The sequence below is a fragment of the Xyrauchen texanus genome, chromosome 26 (genome assembly GCF_025860055.1).
Source record: "Xyrauchen texanus isolate HMW12.3.18 chromosome 26, RBS_HiC_50CHRs, whole genome shotgun sequence".
NCBI classification, from domain to species: domain Eukaryota; kingdom Metazoa; phylum Chordata; class Actinopteri; order Cypriniformes; family Catostomidae; genus Xyrauchen; species Xyrauchen texanus.
The window spans coordinates 30,109,317-30,130,970 of NC_068301.1; the positions used below are offsets into that span (position 1 = coordinate 30,109,317).

Sequence of the window (21,654 nt, forward strand, 5' to 3'; positions counted from 1 at the left end):
ACTCATTCCTGGCTCTCGATGGAGGGGAAAGCGAGAGGGCTGCATTGGGGACACAGAGATTTTTTCTTTTATTTGTCTCTGCCCAGGCCCTCTCAACAATCGGGAAAAAACACTGTGTACATCTTAAGTGGTTGTGTTGCAAAATGGCACTCTTGTGGCACATCGCTAACAACAGCAAGACGGGCAATGAAGTGACCAGCGTCACACCACCAACTCCTTTCCAGCTCACGATAGCAGGAAGAGCATGACATGAAGGCACCTTATATCTGTGTTGCAACTTGGCAGTCTCCTGGCATGCCATCAACAATGCTAAAAACAGGGCAAAACAATCCTGTGTTACAGAGGAGATGTCACGGTTTTGTTCCTGTCTCAAATCGGCTAACAAGCCAGGGGTGTCACTCCGCAGACCCCACGCTGACCACAGACCTGTGAATTTCTTGAGCTCACTGAATGGGGAGGAAGTTAATTTATAATAAGCTGCCTGTATAGCTTTGAAAAGAACAGCACCGGCGGCAAAACAGTGAACACTATTCATCCACTTATTTTATTTATTCTGTTGATGAGGCGGAGCCATTTGAGATTGAATGATGTAATACAGTCAATAGGAGTGCATATTTGATTAATTCTACCCCCTAACCCAAACCTAAACCTAACAGTCAGTGGAGTAAAGATGTAACTTTAGAGGGGAAATTAATTGTGCTCTCCATTGTTTATGTGAACAGGATTGCTTCCTGGTTTCCTTGGGACCAGAGACCATGTCTCGAAGGTTGCTCACCCAATGCGGTACCAATTGGTAGCACTAGAGGGAGAGGTGTTCACACTTGTATTGATGCAACGTGACACTTGATACATGACATGACACCTCAGTTACTTGTGTGATCAGGTATGATTTCTCATCTATATTCTTGTATGTTTGTTTTTTGTTTTATTTGTATTATTCTTGTCAGTTGTTTAGATCTATTTTTGGTTCTTTGTTGAGCAGGTTGAAGACACACACCTCTATAAAAGGTGTCCTGAACCCAACAATCAAATGCCCTGGTTCTCTTTCAGCCACACTCACCTTAGCCAGTTCAATAATGTAATCTCTCCTCTTGCCTTGAACTACTTTTTATCTGGATAGGGAATTGGGCTCTTGGCCTGCAGATGTAATTTGTATGGATCCAAAAGATTGTCTGTCTTTGGTGGCCTTTTAGCTACCATGGAATGAGGGTTTTTTTTGTCCATATGACGCTCTGTGCCGTGACTAGTAATTACTGTTAATATTTTGGTATGTCTTTATGAGCAGGTTTTGGCTTGAGCTTCTTGAGAAGCCTACTGGCATTGCAGATAAGAGGCCGTTCATACTAGATTATAGATTATTTCGGAGGTTGAAGTCTCGAGCTGGGACTGAAATATTAAAGAACATATTACACTTTCAAACTTACCAGAAATAATGCTATGTCATTTGCCATCATTCTACCCAGGATTATTGGAAATCCAACCTGTCAATACTCCTTGTCATTAGGATGGCAATTTGACTCATAAGCTCTACAATTGAAGCCTATTGATGATAATGCAACACCACATGGCAACAAGGAAATTTGAGCAATGGTGAGATGTCATCTCCATTACTGGAGCCTTAGAGATTACTGATGATGCCTCAAGCACTTAAATTATATGAGGTTTGCCCCACCAAAAGAAGGTCATGCTGTTCATTCTGGTTGGCTTTGTCCATTAATTTCTCTGAGATTTCGCAAATGTGCATAGTTGTGGAGCTCTTCAGATGTGCACAGTTAATGAGATCATTTTACTGGACAGACACAGTGGAGTCAAAATTCACCAGAGTGCTACAGTCTCGCACAGCCACTAGACCAAGACTGCTTTAATGGAAGCTGCCTAATGAGGGACTTTTGTGCTGATTTTGAAATGTGCACCACCCAGCATTTTATTTTATTTTATCTTTACAAAAAGCAGCATGGATTCCAAGGTGTTGAAGTAGACAAAAAAGTATAATTCTGCATTTTCTGTCCATATTTAATCATAGTGCTCAAGGTCCTCTCTGACAGATGAGATGATATTTTGCAATTGTGTTGGTTGAAGAAGCCAAGCAGCTATGTTGAAGAACAATGCAAGAAGACAGATTTGTACTAAATCTGTCCTCAAGCAAAGGTAGGTGTGGATGACATCAAGTAAGATGTCATGTGTCAATGTGTCATCTGGAATCAAATTCGGACAGCATATGTGTCATTCCCCACTTCTCTTGTCGGTATTGGCGATGACAGCTGACTTTTCTGCAGGTTCAGCCACACAGGAAAAAATTATTATTTCTCTCTTACACAAAGACAAATAAAATGTTCTTATCCTTATGTCCTCCTTTTCTATTTGTTTTCTAATAGCTTTGGAAATCACATACTGTATGTTAATATTATTATATAATCTCCTTGAGTGTATGGAAAATATTCCTGAGTTATTGACTGCAGTTCAATTTCCTACAGTTGAATTCTTCAGTAATGGATTGCAGTGATTTTTCCCACAAACATACTTACCTCCAGGGTCTCTTACCAGTGCTAGTGAGTGACCATAATTACTTTATTTAAGGAATAGTTCACCCAAATATGTAAATTATGTCATTTACTGACTCTCACATTGTTCCAAAATCCTTACGACATTCTTTCTTCCATGGAGGAGGACAAAAGAAGAAGTTTAGCATATTTTTTTCCATTTGACGAAAGTGAATGAGGACTGAAGAGCACACATAGCTATTAAATCATTGAAGTAGTCTAACATGATCACACACGTACTTAACATGTTGCTTCCCATAGTTCATGTACCCTCAGATCACTCCCATACTTCCACATTACTGACAAGCGGAAGACATTTTTGCATAATTTAAACTGTGGTCACCTTTCCGTGCAGAGCTACTGATAGCACATTGCGCAAGCAACATCCGAGACATGAATTCTGGTCCTTTGGGAACCAGGAAGTAATTATCTTTATGTAAACAATGTTGAGCGTTATTCAGAGGTTACTTTTTTTGCTTTAAAATTAAAGTTTTACTCCACTAATGGTTTGGTTTAGGATTGGGATATGGGTAAGGGTGTAGGGTTGAAAAAATATGCATTATAGTTGACTGCATAAAATCATTTACAACTGACAAACTTTAGCTACAAATAAAATACAAAACATAAATTCAAAACGTGCCCATTCGTTAAACAATACTTTCAGCTTCGGCCACTGGGGGCAGTGATTTGAATTTCAGTGAGCAGAAACTGATTTCAGTAGCAGAACATTCGATCTACTGTCACAGAATTCAAAGTGTGATCAGTCTGGGTAGTTGCTGCATTACATCGCTGTAAATTTGCTCTACATAATGTTGAACCATGCTTAACTTTGTCATATAACCAATTTTCTTTGTCGCCTCAAATCGGCATCTCTTTAAAAAAGGAATAATGGCAGTTTTTCGTTGCAAATTGCCATCAGTATAAAGGCCCTTGAGGCTGTTGAGCTCCAAAAATGACACAAAAGCATAAAAAATGTACCATAAAAGTAGTTCATACCACTTATATACTATATTCCAAGTCTTTTAAAGCAGAATAATCGAATATGGCACATTTAGACGTAGGAATGTGTAAAAATAATATTATTATATTCCGACGTACCACAATATTCATTTGAACTTGATACCGATTTTTAAATCCTCATATATATACTCAATATAATTGTAGACAATGAGATTAAATCACTCGCATATGAGACCAAATTTCACGTTATGCAAGAAAAACAATTTGTGATTAGCCACTGGCTGGAAAATTTTCAGAGTAGTATATTGGCAAGAAACATCTTTTCAATGTGTTTTGAGAGTTAAAGTTTGATTTAATTTGTTCTATGTGTTAATGTGTGTCTAAAGACAAGATATATTAGCCCAGCGGGATCAGCGTGTTTAAATGCTTTAAACAGTTGTTGACATGGTGACAGTCCCAAGCATTAAAGGCTCCTAGTGCTTGTTCAGTGCACATCAGTTGGTTTTCTTAAAGAGAGAGTACCAAATTTTAGTACTTTAAATTTACATTCAAATACAATTGAAATATTTGAATATACAATAGTATAAATGATGCATTAAACTTGAACAAAATATAATACATGCAAAATAAAATCATATTAATTGATGGAATACATGGATTAGTAAATTTTTTAAAAGCTTAATTGTGACCAAAGTGATGAAAAACAAATCAAATAAAATTTGATACATTAATTTTTTCATAATTACCTAGTTAGAAGGTCCCAAGTATGATTTAAAACAGTTGTTGATAGAGAATTTCTTTAATATGTAAGCAAAATGGACATTATAACTGAAATATACCTAAATGAATCGATATTGAATCTAATATAAATCATAATGAAATCAAATCTAGATCTTATCAATCAGAATCGAGAAATCTATGAATAAGCCCTATTAACCAAATCATTGCAACAGTCAGTGATGCCAAACACTATTGGTTATTTCATGTTGTGTAGTGTAACTTACCATGAAGTTTAGGTATACGGAAAAACTAATGACATACACATGAGTTTAGGATGAACTATTCCTTTAATTAGGGTAAAATCATTTGGATCATGTCCATGGCATTTGAGTGCTCTGCTTATATCCTTATGTATGACTAAAAGAACTGTGAGGTTCTCTCTTCACAAACCTCTTCACCAGCACTGCTGACTCAACTGAAGTAGACACTTTATTGTCTAAATTCATCTCAAGAGTGCAATAATATTTACCCTCTGAATCCTTCAAAAGACATTCTGAAACATGCCACAGAATCTTCAGAGAGCCACAGGTAAAAGGAGGACAACAGCTATGTACATAAGGAATGTATGTCATATTTTCCCATTTTTACATTCATTTTACATTGTACAATATTCATTTAGAAGGCGACCTATTAACATCTCAACGGTATTGGGTGTAATCGGATTACAAAATAATGAGATACTTTTTAGTTAAAAATAGTATAACGCATTACATTTTAGCTTCTAGTAATCAGATTACAGTTAATAACTTTCAGTTACATTAATTACTTTTAAGTAAATTACTTGGGTTACACATTTAGTATTATTTATGTAGACTTTGTTTATCTCTGAGTTTTTGTGACAGCTGAAGGGCGTACGCCACCTAATAAGTCATTGTAAGGGAGAAATGTGTGGTGCTGAGTGTATGACTGTGTGCGACAATTAAAAAGGAGGAAGTATAGACATTGTTTTGAATTCGTTGAGCAAAAAAATTACATTTCTGTATTTTAGAATGTAACTTAAAAGTAACTTGTAACGTGATTACTTTGTCGATGAAGAAATCAGTGAAGTAATATGATTATAATTCCAATAAAGTAATTCGTAATTTATAGTGGATTACTTGTAGTGGAACACTGTATCTCAGTTGTTTCTCCTAGACAGCAATTGTTTCCCTTTTTAGATACATCTGTGAAAAAGACCCAAGTAATCTCACTTGAGTTTGTAGAGTTTCAGAAGATATCCAACAATATCAAAAAACGGGTTTGTCTGCAATCTGAAGTCAGATATTTAAATTTGAAATCAAACATTTCTTATCAAATCATCTAAGCAAAGCCATCCACACCAATTGTGTCTGATTTTATTCCTCCCAAGGAATTTTAGGAGAAACTGTGATGAAGTCAAGAAGTCTTGTGAGCTAAGAAAGCACAATGTCTGAGCAATAAACATTTCCTCAGGGCAATTAAGTAATTTCATCTAACCTGCAATGGCTGCATAGCACACATTACGACTGCAACTCCCTGTCAACCCCACCACTCCATTTCCTCTCCCCTCCCTTTTCCTCTTCTCCCCACTCCTCATTCATTTGAAGACTTTCTCATCCTCTCACTTACACACACTTCATGAAGTCACTTTAGAGAGCTTACACTGTCCCTCGCTGTCAAACAAACACTCACGCTCTACCTCTCTTTCTCTCCTCCTCCTTTCACACGCACACTTGTGGGTGCCTCAGTCGCTCTCCTCTGCTCAGTTCATCATGTTGGCTGGAGAATGCTGCGTGCGGCAGCACTCTCTCTCCTGCCCTGGCGCGGAACGCGTCTATCCCACCCACCGCAGCTGAGCACTCTTACAGAAGAGGACGAGCCGGAACGGCAGGAGAAAGAAGAGGAAGACGAAGGCTCGGGGGGGAGTGCCGGGGTCCGATTGGACCCCATGTTCCGAACGCAGAGAGCTTACCTGCTGGAGGGTCCAGAGGACATGGTGGCATCATCCGGGAGGCTAAAGTCTCCAGACTGGGTGTATGAGTCCTACTACCGTATGAGCCAGCAGCATCCTCTCATCGTGTTCCTGTTACTCATTGTCATGGGAGCATGCCTGGCTCTGCTCGCTGTGTTTTTTGCCTCTGGACTGGTGAGAGACTGTTTGTTTGGTTTTTATCCATCTACAGTAAAAAAATATCATACTTTTCTATTTTTTCTTCCATGCTTTGGACCACAATGCTGGTTTTCTCTTTTCTTGCATTTCTTCTTGCTTTCTTAAAAGGATAGTTCACCAAAAATGAAAGTTCTATCATCATTTACTTGCCCTAATGTTGTACCTGGGCTGTCAAGCCCCAAAATGGACAAAAAAAAGCATCTTAAAAGTAGTTCATATGACTTGTGTGCTATATTTCAAGTATGTATTGAGAATCTTGCTTGACAACCATGGTCACTAATTCACTTTAATTGTATAGCAAGAACAGCATGGGCATTTTTTTATAAATAACTCCACAGGAGTATTTGTATATGTTGTATTCCACAGGAAAAAATATGGGTTTCATAGGACATGAATGTGAGTAAATGATGACAGAATTTTCATTTTTGGGTGAACTGTGCCATTACAGTGTTTTGGTTTTGCTCCTATTTTGAGGGACTGTTCATTTTCCTCTATTTCTTTCCACAGTTTGTGGTTGTGGTAAGGATGCAGGAAAAGGTTTCGGTCTATGAGAGAGTATTTTACTCTTGTGTGGAGGGCAGTGTCTCTCTGTATCTCTGTCTCTGTGTCTCGTTTTCTCTCTGTGGCAGATTGTGTGAATCTTTCTGGTGAGAGAGCTGTTTTTGAGAGCAACACTTCTGCAACCTCTCGCATTTTCACTTGCCGTTTCACTCTTTCTCACTCTCCCTCCCTCACCAGATGCTCATTTGTCTGTGTTTATGTGTAACGGGCTTGTAAATTATTGCTGTCGGTGCACTTGGACTATGTGTGTTTGGAAAGGACAAGAAAGGTGGGAGTGAATATAGAAGAAATGTCTTCATTTACATGAGACCTGTGTGTGTGTGTGTGTGTGTGTGTGTGTATGAGTGTGTGTGTGTGTGTGTGTGTGTGTGTGTGTGAGCATGTATTTATCACTTTGTGGGGACCAAATGTCCCCATAAGGATAGTAAAACCCGAAATTTTTGACCTTGTGGGGACATTTTGTCGGTCCCCATGAGGAAAACAGCTTATAAATCATACTAAATTATGTTTTTTGAAAATGTAAAAATGCAGAAAGTTTTCTGTGAGGGTTAGGTTTAGGGGTAGGGTTAGGTTTAGGGGATAGAATATAAAGTTTGTACAGTATAAAAACCCTTATGTCTATGGAAAGTCCCCATAAAACATGGAAACACAACATGTGTGTGTGTGTGTGTGTGTGTGTGTGTGTGTGTGTGTGTGTGTGTTTAGGAGTACTTTGTGGACAAAATAAGATAAATCTCACAAAACCTCCCTTTGGGAAATTCTTTGGATATTTTCAAAGGTAAAAAAAAAAAGTAGATTTCTTTTCTTTCTAAACATGCAATTCATTTTCTTTTAAAATCAGAGTTAGTATTGGTCTGTAGTTATTTAATTAGCTTTATTTAAAAGCAAGCCTGATCTCATAAAAAAAAAAACTGGCAACATTTTTGCAAAATGCTTTTCCACATATTAATGCACTTCCGTGGAAAAATGTCCACACAAACATGTTAAATTTTCTTCCGGACACATAACCTTTACTGATAGTGTCATCAAAAGCAAATGTGATTTTTAAGGTTAAGGTTTTAAATCAACAAAAATAACCTCCCAACCCTAAACCTACATCCTAACCCTAATGGATAGTGACCCCGTTTACACGTGGTATTAAAACGTATCTCGTGTGATCCGATCGCATGTGGTCAGGTGAGACACATCACTGTTTAAACCTGGTCATTTAAATGCGTCTCCTGTGAACACTTGGGTTTGGATCTCGAAGGGAAGGGAGTTTCAAATCAAATATTTTTTTAATCAAGCAGTACATTATAAATAACAAAGCCTACAAATAATATAAATAATTAAATATGTTTACTTGTTGAAAAAAATCATCATTACATTTTTGTTCGGTCTATCCGGAGACATTTCTGCTCTCAGGTAGTTTAAGAAGTCTTCACTTGTTAACTGATATTTACACAGGGTCCAAAATTAACTTAAAATGAGGGCGGTATATTGTTACAGATTTCTAGATTCTAGGAATAATTTGGTTACAATTTCCATTAAACTTAAATATGAAATCATTTATTTCTCAGCTCATGATATTAATTATAAAGGGATCTTCGAATCTTCTAAATAACCCTTCTAGGTATAATTTCAATATTTTAATTTTAAAATTATATTGTGTCAGTTTTTCATCATGTGTCAGATTCATTATGTTCCATCAATAAATGTCTCGAAACTGCATTTATTATTTTTATATATATTTGTTCATATTTATTGTTTAAATGCATAAATTGTTCCATTTATAATTATTTACACTGATACTCAGAACACATGATAATCTGTACTGTCTCTTTAAATAGACAGCAGCATCTGTGCAGCGACAGGTGATTTTGTTCCTCACATTTTCTTTTGGTGGATTAATGTAAGGAAATTTTCACATGTAAAAATATCATTTAGGGATCATAGATACACATGTGATGGTAAATTGTGCACTGAAGTTAAATATGTTTATTCAGTAGATGTTGAAGTTTGAATTGTGCTCGTCACTTTATTAAGCAAGAATCTGATTGTTGTTCACAGTTTAATGAAGAGCCTGTAATGATGCCGTTGATAATAATGTTACCAATCACCTGGTGAACATTTCTGTTTTATTTTCTCACATTTGGTGTGTGCCAAGTGTTCATTTTGGACCATGTTTACATGAATATCAAACAAATATTCACTCAAGTAACCACGTTGACAGGTATTTTCTTTTTCTTTCTCAGCTGCCTTTTCTTTTGAATGTCCGTTTCATTTCTGTAGATAATGTGGGTCACTAAAATGGGATGAGACAAGGCACATTATAGGGGAACTCTTAATTTTTACAGGTGGAAAACAGAGTCTTGAGATTTTTTATTCCAATAAGCATATTATTACCATATATATATATATATATATATATATATATATGTACATATATAGGCTATATATACCCTGTTACTAAGGTCCATTATTACCAGCGGTCAGGGCTGGACTGATAATCTGGCATTCCGGCCATTTTCCCGGTGGGCCGACGCACTTTGGGGCCGATCAAGGGGCGATCTGGAGAACCCCCTCCCCCCCAACAACTTTTGGGCCAGTTGCTATGTAAAATCCCAGGCCGATCACCTCTTAAACGCTTGTTTTAGCGCAGCAGTTGATTGACAGGTGAGGGGTGGTGCTTCACTGCTGCTGGGAAGCATACAGGATGAATTAGCATTTACACTTCAAATGTAATGTGGTCACATGCATTTTGTGATCCAATCACACAATGTTTTAGACCTCGTTTACACCTGCATTTATCGCTGACCAGATGTGATCGTATCACCCTAAACACATCTTAATACCAGTTGGAAACAGGGACAGTGTCATAAAAAGCAAATGAGAGATAAAAAACAAAAATTCTGAGGCAACCACACCATTTTGTGGTGCTTCTATTACGCTTTCATCTCATGTGTTGACTTGTGTGCTTTGGGACTTGCACACCTGTCTTTTGCATCTCAAGTGCAACGTGCTATATCAGTTGAGCTATACCACACAATTTGATCATGCTTGAGTAAGCTTGTAAATGTAGTTGGTAATGCAAATGTTAACCTTACAAGTCATGGACTATAGTAAAAGTGCTTTGATGACATAAGATAGCATTATGTGTGGAACAGGGCAAAAACGTAGTGTTTATGAACTGATAATGTGACCTTTACTTGTGATTTGTGTGAAAGTGAATAAAAGTAATTGAGTTTTAGCGCCTCTAGTGTTCATTTAATCAGCAAACTGCTGCAATACATACAATGCACCACATAAAATATTTAGTATAGTAATGTGATTCTTTTAGACAAGTTTTTTTAAACAATAGAGTGTGTGTGCGCATAGCTATAGTTTTAGTACACATTTTGATTCAGTAATAAAATTAGTCATTTTTTACTAAGTTTTTTATTTTATTATCATTTTTTATTCTAAAAATGCAAGATTTATTTTATTGCTAGTATGTAGTATAAACAGTAGAAGTCTCTGGTATGTCCTCATTTAGATAGATAGTAAATATGTGTGGGTGTTTGTGGTAACACTACTCACCCCGCACGTGTGGTTTTAGTTGTGGGTATGATGTTTTGAAAAGCTAAGGCTTTTGAAATTTTGAAGACAGCAGCAGTTTTACATAGACATGTTAAAGGGGCCAACGAAAGACAAACTTTGCTTTATCACAGTTTATCTGTCCGATGTGTCTTTTTCTTTCATTTTTCCTCCAGCCCTCTTTGGTCTCGACAGGATATCCTGCCTACTCCTCTTTGAACGCTTATCTTGTTTTTTCACTGCAAATTTTTCGAATGATTGTTGCTGCACTGTCCTTAGAGATTGATGATTGATGTTGTGCTGGTGGAATATTGCAATAACATGTTAAAAACAAGAACACATTTCACATGATTGGAAAGCCACATTAATCAGGTGCAACCTGATTAATGTGTGCGTTAGTGGTGCGTTAGTTCATTAAAGTTGTTTTGTAGTTGTACAGGTAAATAATGTCTACTGAAGTGTTAAGTGTAAGACATGGCCATTGCACACAATTTCAACACCTTAGGATGTTGGTGCATTCCACTAAGCACAACTTACATTTACATTAGAGCCTGCTAAAAATATTTTACTTTCTCTGATTCTGAGGAATGGGGATTTTTTTGGTGCTTGCCTGTGCAAATCTCTGTACCATGATGCAAGGTTGTTGCTATGCAATTGCAAAGGTTCTTTTTTGCCTGAATAGTCTGATTGCTTAGAAAAGTAGTAGCACACCTCTCCTTAACAAGCCACATCATTTAATGTATCATTATGCAGGAGCTCTATAGAACTCTAAGAATCGTCAATGTTTTTTTTTCTAGAAACCCCATTTGAAGGAATAGGTTTTGAGACAATTGAAATAAATCTCGAAGTTTTTCATGTACATAAATAGGATATTGTCTAGAGGACCTCCAGAGCGTTCTGCAAGTGTGGCATGTGTGGGACAACACATAAACCCAGATTATGTTACTTAATAAGCTTGATAGCATTGTGCAAACAGTATGTGGTCATTCTACGACTATCATAAGTCATATCATGCAAGTTATAACTACTTACATAAACATCAGGAATTGTGTATTGACCTCTTTCATGTGACCTCACTGTATGATCGTGCCGCCATGTTTGTGACCAAAATTTAACTTTTCTTCATTGTGCTGCACTGTGGGTTGGTGCAAAAGCTGGCGAAATTTTATTTCTATTTCATGAATCATGAAAAGCTTCATTTCACCAAAGTCAAGCCCCTATAAAACACCTGAGGGTCTTTGCTGATTTCTTTAAAAATGTCAGTTATCTGTCAATTATGTTTCTAACATCATCGATTCGGGTACAATTCAACTGGAAATGCACATAGGATGATGCTATAACTCCCAGTTTGTATAAAGGTATGTCATAATTGTAACACGTTGTAATAAATAAAAAAGCTCTATAATGTGAATACTGTACTTAGTATTTATTTAATGTCAGTCAATAAACAACACATCATAAGATTATGAAGCACAGACTTTATTCACACCACCAGACTACAGTGTAAACATATTAGTCATAATCACCACTTTGCCTCGGTTGCTTTCTATGAATTCTTCATGAGTTAATAGCAGCTCTTACATTCATACAGACGGACATCACAGACGTTTTGAAATATTTTGACCAAATCAGAGCAGAAAACTGCACAATAATTTGTAACTTCTGAAAAGCGATGTTTACGGTGATGTACCGGTAGGCATGTGCAGTCACCGGTCACACATCAGACGCGTCAGAATACGGAGATAAATAGCGGATAAAATAAATTAAAATGTCCAATTTGGCAATATTTGTGCTGGACCTGGATACACCTTTCCTGGGTCATGGATCAAAAGTGTTTTTTGATGTTTTTCTTGAGATCGTTTTACGGGTGTTTTTTAATTTACCGCCATTGTTTCCTTCCGCTGATGGTCACAAATATGGCAGCTGCAGAGGAAAAGGGACGTCACAGAAACAGGTCAATAGGGGAACATCTCTTTATGGCCCAAAACGCATCTACAAACAACATAGAATGGTAGTGACAACTAGCCAGCATGCCCTCATCCACTTGAATTCATTTCTGTCTTTATTTCATAAAGTTGCGGGGCCTTTGTAGATCAGTGGCAAAATGGACCAATCAGATTTCTGCATGTTTAAATTTTCTTAGTGCAAAGGGTAAAATACCTATTTAAATGAATATCAGGTGCTAAAACTACATCGAATTATAGTCCTTACCAGGAATGTACTGTTGTTTTTTATGCAAGGACATGCTATAGAGTGTAACAGTCTGGTTCCAAAGGTAAAAATCCCATTAATGTATCCCACAGGCAAATTATTTTAACGATAACTTATAAACCTTTAAAGACAGACCTACCATGAGTTAAGAGGTTGTTCATCGATAGTATTTGCTTCCACTGAATCCATCCGTCTGTGTTATTTCAAATTCATTGTTTAAAAATTGTGCTTAATAGTGGAATTCATGGTAAACAACTACATTACCCATGATCCAGCAGACAAAACGTAACCAATCAGAGAGCTGTGGCCAATCAAGCCCGTGAAATGTACTTCGGCGCGACCACGTGTACCCATGACGCACTGTGAATTACGTAATCGAGTCTCCCTTCACTCTTAAACTACTTACTGTATATATTTGTACATATCGGAATATTTTTTTTATAAACTTAATATATTGTTTCTATACGTATAATCAACAACATAAAATCAGTAGTTGTATATATTCCCATTGTTTTTTAATCAATTAATTTGCAATGCTTCATGAGATTGTAGTTCATGCCCTCATGAAAGACGGTAAGTACACAGTGTTGTCTTTTTGTTCAATTTTTAAATACTTTTTTGCCTCAAAACAAAGTTTGTGATGTTATGATTCTCCTCTGAGCTGGTTAGTTTGGTTCATGTCTTACAATTCTTTTATTAAAGATATTATCATTTTTAATGGAAGAAATTAATGGGGAAAATACTTCCGGAATCCAGACGGCTGGAAAAGTGGGCAGTCACTGTTGCGCTCTAGGCTGTTGGCATTGCATAATTAATAAGGTACGTCTGTGCAGGTTTCGTGGATTGTTTGGGGGGAGTTATTTATTAATGTTTTAAAAGTTATTGGGGGTTATAGTTACTGTATGTTTTAAGTTCCATTTTATTTTAATTATTTTGTTTTATGGGGGCCTGGGTAGCTCAGCGAGCAAAGACGCTGACTCCCATTCTTGTAGTCGCAAGTTCGAATCCAGGGCATGTTGAGTTACTCCAGTCAGGCTTCCTAAGTAACCAATTGGCCCAGTTGCTAGGGTGTGTAGAGTCACGTTGGGTTAACCTCCTCGTGGTCGGCAAAATGTGTTTCTCGCTCTCGGTGGGGTGCGTGGTGAGTTGTGCGTGGATGCCGCGGATAATAGCATGAAGCCTCCACACGCGCTAGGTCTCCGTGGTAACACGCTCAACAAGCCATGTGATAAGATAAGTGCATTGACAGTCTCAGATGCGGAGGCAACTGAGATTCATCCTCGGTCACCTGGATTGAAGTGAGTCACTATGCCACCACAAGGACTTGGGAATTGGGCATTCCAAATTGGGGAGAAAAGGGGAGAAAATAAAAAATACAAAATGGTGTTGTTTTATGTTATAACATTGGTTTATTTTTTAGTTACCATAGGTGAGATTAGTGTTTTTTTTTTTTTGGTGAGTTTGATCTCACACTAAGTGTGCGCTATTTATTGCAATAATGATTAAGCCATAAGTTTAATCATTATTGTTTATCCAGAGCAGGAAAGCAATGCCTCAATGCAGTTAGTCATTTCTTCCAGAAGCGTGCATATTTTCATGTCAGTCGAAGTTCAGTTGAGTTGTTCCGGCCACCCGGTTCCGGCACCCCTGGACACAAGTATACAAGAGTGTGGCAGTATTTTGCCTTTGACCAAACCACCACAGTAAGTCACTTAGGAGTAAATGTTTGTTCTAATTGGCGAGTTAGTATCTAAAATGCATAAAAACCGTTGTGCTGTGATGTACATTAACAAGATGGATATCACTGTAAGGTAAAAGCTGCATAAAAATGTATCTTTTTTCTCCCATCCTGTTAATGAGCTTTTTATGAGCTTCCGTATTCGATTACTAATTGCTGCACTCCCCCCAATTCTACCCTGTTCAAATTACACTGAGAGCCAAATCTTGGAACAGGCTATTTGGCCAAGAGCCACAGAACTTACTGCTCAAATACAACCCCAAACAAGCACATGCACACATTCCTCATCAACAATCCAGTTTCCTTTCAGCCCATAGTTGGCCCGTAAAACCTCATGCCCAGTTAAAAGTTTAAGAGCTCCAGGACTATTTGCTTACACTGCAAAAAGTCAGTTTCTTACTAAGTATTTTTTATCTTGTTTTCCAGTAAAAACATCTAAACATCCTCAAAGCAAGGTACATTTACTCCAAAAAATGTTAAACTGGAAGTTCACTTAATCTATTTGCATTGGGACAATTTAAATAATTTTCGTTGGCCATAACCAGATGTACATGTGATTTCAGGTTCTCAGCATGCATCGCGGCATGATCAAACATTGCTAATTAATTGCTGTGAGCAGGGGCGTAGCACCAAATTTTGGGCCCTGGGTACAAACCATCTTGCTGGGCCCCCATACCAAATATGTATGTATAGAAAACTGACTTCTAAGGGGCCCCCCCTGCCTCGGGCCCTGGGTACTCGGTACCCTTTACCCCCCCAGTCCGACGCCCCTGGCTGTGAGATATCTCACCTGTCTCTGTCACAACACTAGACTCCATAAAGAGCAAACAAAAATGTGTCTGCGGGACACGGTATTTGACGCTTTCTGCTAGTCAATTATTCTGCGTGTTCCTATAGTTTAGTAGTTGCAGTGGATCATTGAGGCTTAATGCCATTTGTAGTTGTACAAATAATAGCTGTCAGTTGAGGGCACTATTTTGCTACACTATTGTGTTTGACAACCGCTTCTGCTCAGAGTTGGTCTCAAAGCTATCTTTGGATTGCAGGTTTTTGGAAAAAAGGGGGCATGGCTAATCAAACACCTCAGCTTGTAGAAGTTCTAGATTGGTTACATTTGCTTACAGCAGCTTTAATATTAGCTTTTTATAACAATATTTGCATTGGTGGGCTTCGTTCCTATGGGCTTTGTGTCATGTGAGTGCATCTATCTTTAAAAATGTTATTGTTGAGTGTACCATCATTGTGGTTTGTGTATTGGATGTTAAGGACCCCACATGCTTGGTTGGAAAGATTAATTTAAAACTTAGCAAGATGCCATCCTCCAAAAAAAAAATGAAGTGGTATAAATTATGCTGCCTCGACATGAAAATGATTACTCTGACAAATGTATATCTTGTAGATGTGACCAAATTAATTTAAGTTTGTACAAAAAGACTTTGCTTAATTTTTTACTTATAAATTGTTTTTTGAGTGAACTTAAGAAACCAAATGATATGAGATAATATGTCTTTTTAAAAGAGAAAATTGAACAAATTTAGAGCTAAGAAAAAAAAAATGTAAGTTGATTTTTCTTACCCCATTCACAAATAGCTTTTTTCAAATAGCTCTTGCATAATACTCAAGAAATGTTGTTAGATTTGTCTTAAACATGTCTTCATATCTGAAATAATATCTTCTCAAGTAAATATATATTTTTTAAAGGATGTTTAGATAGTTTTATGGGAAAACAAGACAAATACAGTATACTGAATGAGAATGATTTTTGTTGTCATTGAGAGATTGGAAGGAGACTTGGCTAGGGTCACGGATACAGCGGTGAGATCGAGGTAGGGGCAGAACTGACCCAGCAGAATAGACAATATAAAGCTGACGACAGCACTGCAGAAATATGATAACGTGGAGTGGGATGGAGCTGACCTACAGATTTATCAGTTAGGTGAGTTATGGAGACGACAGCTTCATACTGAGATAAGCTTCCCAGAATACAATCATTAAGATTCGCTCATAGTCCCTTTATTGAATTCAGTTGAGCAAAGAGATCCGTGCACTAATTGACACCCTCCATGGCATTTTTAAACATGTATCCAGTTAATGAGTTTCTCAATCTGTTCCATGGAAGAAAGTCATACCGGTTTGAATGAGGGTGAGAAAATAATGACAGAATTTTCATTTCGGGTTAAATTGTTTCTTTAAATCTTTCTGAAAGCATGCATACTCCTGTAGTACAATGCAGAACTGATGAGCCAACTGCAAAAGATGTTTATCAGAGGCCATTTAAACCTGTGCTCTGTGTCAACACTATGGAAGAATAATGCAACCATGAAAAATGCATGACCCGTCAGTTCTGGTAGAAAGATTATAGGTGCGTAAACACAGATGTGGAATTGCACGCATTGCGAAATAGATTAATAAGAATGTATTTCTTGTTCGTCTTCCTTTTGTGTTTTCGTGCTAGTATTGTGAACAGAGATAAAGAAAAGTGTGCTTCTTTTTTTGAGAGTTAAAAACACATGAGTTTGTGGGCATGGTGTAAGTTTGCATTCTGCTGACAGTGAGTGGCATGTTTTACGTTCTTGTGCCATCATCAAGTCTAGCTGAACTGCTAGCTGCAAAACCATAGAAAAAACACTTACACACACAACCCACAGCTAACTAACATTAAACTGAGACACAATAGCGGTTCTAGCTTGCTTGGCGCCCTGGGCGAATCCCACTTCAACATGCTCCCAAAGTTGTTGACCGGGGGGTGGTGATTCTAAATGAGAGCGCCCCCAAAGTTGTTGACTGGGGGCATGGAAGGAATACAGCTATAACAAAGCACCCCCATGTGCGCATCTATCTGCCTTTGTGGCTCCTGCAAAATGGAGTTAAATGGACTTAAATGGGCTCAAAAGCACAATTAACTGACTGCATGAGCTCTGGCCCCTGATAGCGCAAAGAAAGAGACAGTTAGGAGCCAAGTCTGATTCCTGATGTGAGGGATGAAAGAGTGACAAGTGTGGAAGAATACGATGGAGGAGGGATGCTGGAATTGGGTCTAAAAATGTGGGGTTTAAGGTTAATCGTGTATGCAATGGATCAGCATTGTATCTGGACTTTGATATAGATATTTAGCAGTTATAATTACTTAACAATATCAATGTTAAGTGGGAAAACAGGGTAAATGAGATGGTGAGGGACTTTTATAGTGGTATATTATTGTAACGCTGAAACTTTGCTTGGTGCAAAACAATCAGGCATAATTTGTAACAGTGAAACAGTCTGAAATTTTCAAATATCATCAGAAGAAAAATGGTAGATATGGGCGAATGCACTTACTAAGGGAAAATAACCTGGGCTGTATATGGGAAAGGGACTATAGAGACTTGGTGTTGGACTTTTGACATGGGCCAGTAACCATATCATTATACCATATAAGCTCCCAGAACACCCTAGCAAATGCATAGCAACGTACTAGTAACCTATCAGAACACTTTAGCAACCACAAACCAACACCTGGCAACCAGCCACAACATCCTAGTATTGTAGTTGCAACATGGCCAAACACCATGCACATTTTCTTCAGAAAAAATATCAAAGTCTCATTCAATGCATAAAAAGTAAAGAAGGTGTGAGCACCTATCTGTCTGTGTGTTTGATGGAAAGAGAGAGGGTGTGTTCCCTAAGAGTTCATTGAGATTCAGTCTACGTGCCAGTGTTTCCTTGAATCTGTAGTACTCCCTGGGGTGTCTCCTCTAATGGCTGGTGACTCATACTGTGGTACAGGCATTATATTACTCTGACTTTGCCAACTTAACTTTCTCTTATCATTCACACACACAGCCATAAAAAACAACACGTCACACCATGTTATCCATAGCTTCCAACCTGTGCCACACACACATCAAATAATTAATTACTAACGTAATTAAATTGCATGGATTTTTTTTTTTTTGAGTAGCCTTAATGATGGCCAAAGGATGAAGTAATTTTTGTCCATTTCAAATCGTAATAAAACCACCATGACATATGTTATGTGTCATCTTCAGTCAAATCTGCATAAATAATATAGTTACTTAAATTCTGGCTGTATGCTTCTGCAGCAGCTCCATCTATTTCTGTCTGGAGGAGATGTGCAGTCTGTGAGTCTGTTTCTTTTGAGCTGTGACCGTAAGTCTAGACCAAGTCCTCACACACACACACACACACACACACACACACACATACGTTGTGTTTCCATGTTTTATGGGGACTTTCCATAGACATAATGGTTTTTATACTGAACAAACTTTATATTATATCCCCTAAACCTAACCCTACCCCTAAACCTAACCCTCACAGAAAACGTTCTGCATTTTTACATTTTCAAAAAACATAATTTAGTATGATTTATAAGCTGTTTTCCTCATGGGGACCGACAAAATGTCCCCACAAGGTCAAAAATTTCGGGTTTTACTATCCTTATGGGGACATTTGGTCCCCACAAATGATGATCACACACACACACACACACACACACACACACACACACACACACACACACACACACACACACACACACTCACTTGCACAATTAGAAAGGAGAACTTATTGATGTCAAGAGCTACAGGTGGAAAGATATTTAAAAAAAGGTTGCATGAGTGTAAAAATCTTGCATATAGAGACTTTGTTATTCCTTCATGTCAACGTGAAATCTAAACTGACCCTAATTACTTCCTTAAACGTTCCTGGTTTTTATTGTGTACAATTCACTAATGCATGTTTTCTGAAGTAAAAAAAAAAGTCTGAAACAACTTCTCTTTTTAGCCTTATCTCACTTCGCCCATAATAGATTAGATAGATTTGTAGATTTGTTAATGTTAGCCAGTAGCCAAATTGCTATTCAGGCATTTTTTTAGGCTCCTTTTGTAATGCAGCCTTTCTAAAATCTTGCCTATAGTTCATGCAGTAATTGAATGCAGATCAAGGCTCATATAATCAAGTTACAGCAATAATAGCAAATACTAATAGACTTGAAAAAGAAGCATTACCATTGGAATACATTGAAATGCTCTCAAGAGTGAACTTGACCTTCACTTTTTGGTCAAAAAACATCCTCAAATGTTGGTGCCAGCATATCTTTTTGTACACGGCTACTTTTAAATATCTGTCAGTGGATAAACAGGCTTTTTGTCATCATAATGGTGTAGATACAGCAGTGTTTCCTACAGATTTCTGTTTTAAAAAAGATATACAAAAAAAAAAGAAATACAAATTTAATTAAAATATAATTTATTTAAAAGAATTACTGTTCTAAATATTTTTTTAAACTAAACTACATATTAACCGCCAGTAATATAATAATTTAAGTTTCACGAATCTCAGCCTAAGTATTCAATACTTAAAAAATCCAAAAAGCTTAAAGGTGCACTCAGTAATTTTCTCCTCATTAAAAAAGTTGAACTCCTAAAGACATGAATTGTAATTTTGCAGTATATGTAGGAAATCACGACCACTCACATTAAAATGAAGACTCCAGTCATTTCAGTAACCTTATAAAAGCTGTTTTATTCTACATGGAGAGGGTCCGCACATGGGGGCGGCCATGTTTGAATCACATGACCAGACAAATACTACTCGCTTAATCTCAGTACCCATCCTGTTATTTGACACTTTCAGTCATTGATTAAAGTAATCATGTCTGATTGTGAATACTTAATTTCTACAATGGCATCTGAAACTAAAATCTTGTGATTTTAAATTATGCTGCATCCAAGCCGCTTGTTGTAACTGTAAGTCCAAAATGACACAAAAACAAAAAATTGTGAGTGCAACTTTAATTAAATCCAAAGCTTAATTTCTGAAAGCAATGATAATTTTAGTTCAGTACATGAGTCAAATACTGATTTGGTAACCTCAATGATAAAGTCAGACTGATTTAAAATGGTAACTTGTCAGTTCGTGAATTTTTTTAAATACTCCTTAAAAGAACCAGTTCAAACGAGTAATTTGCTTGTGAATTGAACTACATTGTAACTACACTGTAATTTAGTAATGGTGGAGCGCTGCTGCTGGAAAGCGGATACAGCATCTTTGGCAAGGGTTAACTGCTGAACCAGCCAAACTCTGACCCCTTGGATGGCACACCAGATGTTAATGGAAGAATTTGGGAAGCTATTATATAACTCAAAACAGGCCTGACTATTAAGTCTGAGAAGTTTGGGGGCACAGAGTTTGCCTCTTGTTTTATTACTTGTGAATGTGTATACTGCTCTAAATGTGTCAATAGGTATGTCTGTTTGCCAGGAGTTATTTTTCAGTGCAATTCTCAATAGAATGTTCTCTTGCTCCTGAGCTAGTAAATGAAATGAATAACCAATTAACTGTCCTTCTGTTGCAACAGGACATGGAGGGCCACATGGCCTTCATCATCACTGTGCCAACAACGCTGGCTATTTTCCTTGCCATCTTCATCCTCGTCTGCATCGAGTCCGTCTTCAAAAAGCTTCTCCATCTCTTTTCCCTGCTCATCTGGGGCTGTCTGGTTGCTATGGGTTACCTCTTCATGTTCTTTGGTGGGATCATCTGTCCATGGGACCAGGTGAGACTTGAGTGACAGTGATTTTATAGCTTTTCAACTTTAGCGTCTTCTCCAATTATTGTTTGAAGAACTTTAAACCTGTAGTGGCTGTACCGAGCACAACAGTCATGTTCCGGATATAAAAATACCATTCATTTTCTCCATAGAAATGTATGTTTATACTATAAAATACAAACCTACCATAAGCTACAGGTTGTTAATCGATGTTGAATGCTTCTGTAGAAGCATTAAATCAGTGTTATTTAAACTGCATTGAAAAAAGTTTAAATCCTAATTCCTGATGAAAAACTACACTACCCATAATCCTGAAGCTAGATCCACCAATCAGAGAGGTTGCTGTTATGATGAAAATGGAAATCGCTGTAAGTCTTCCTACAGTCTACTTATAATTTATGTAATTCTGAATATTTTGCAATAATATAAAAAAATATATTGTTTTTATACTTATAATCAATACATATTTCTCAATAGTTTTATATTGTACATTACATTAAATTTGATTACATCATTTATGGGATGTCTAGTTCACTGCCAGACATATAGGCCTATATTTGTCTTTATTCTGATTTTCAATCACGTTTTTTATTTTCAAAGTTTAAAATGATTAATCTGATGGCTGGTT

At 37.3% G+C, this 21,654-nt stretch overlaps 1 protein-coding gene across 2 annotated transcripts in view; it reads left to right on the forward strand.

The window, feature by feature from the left end:
• The first annotated feature begins 5,887 nt into the window (after positions 1-5,887).
• Positions 5,888-21,654, forward strand: part of LOC127619583 (adenylate cyclase type 2-like) — a 109,599-nt gene continuing 93,832 nt past the window's right edge. For both annotated transcript variants that reach the window (XM_052092468.1, XM_052092469.1), the window contains exons 1-2: positions 5,888-6,384; positions 20,835-21,032. In XM_052092468.1, coding sequence (XP_051948428.1) covers positions 6,025-6,384; positions 20,835-21,032 — 558 coding nt within the window. In that variant the 5' untranslated portion in view covers positions 5,888-6,024. The remainder of the gene's footprint in view (positions 6,385-20,834; positions 21,033-21,654) is intronic.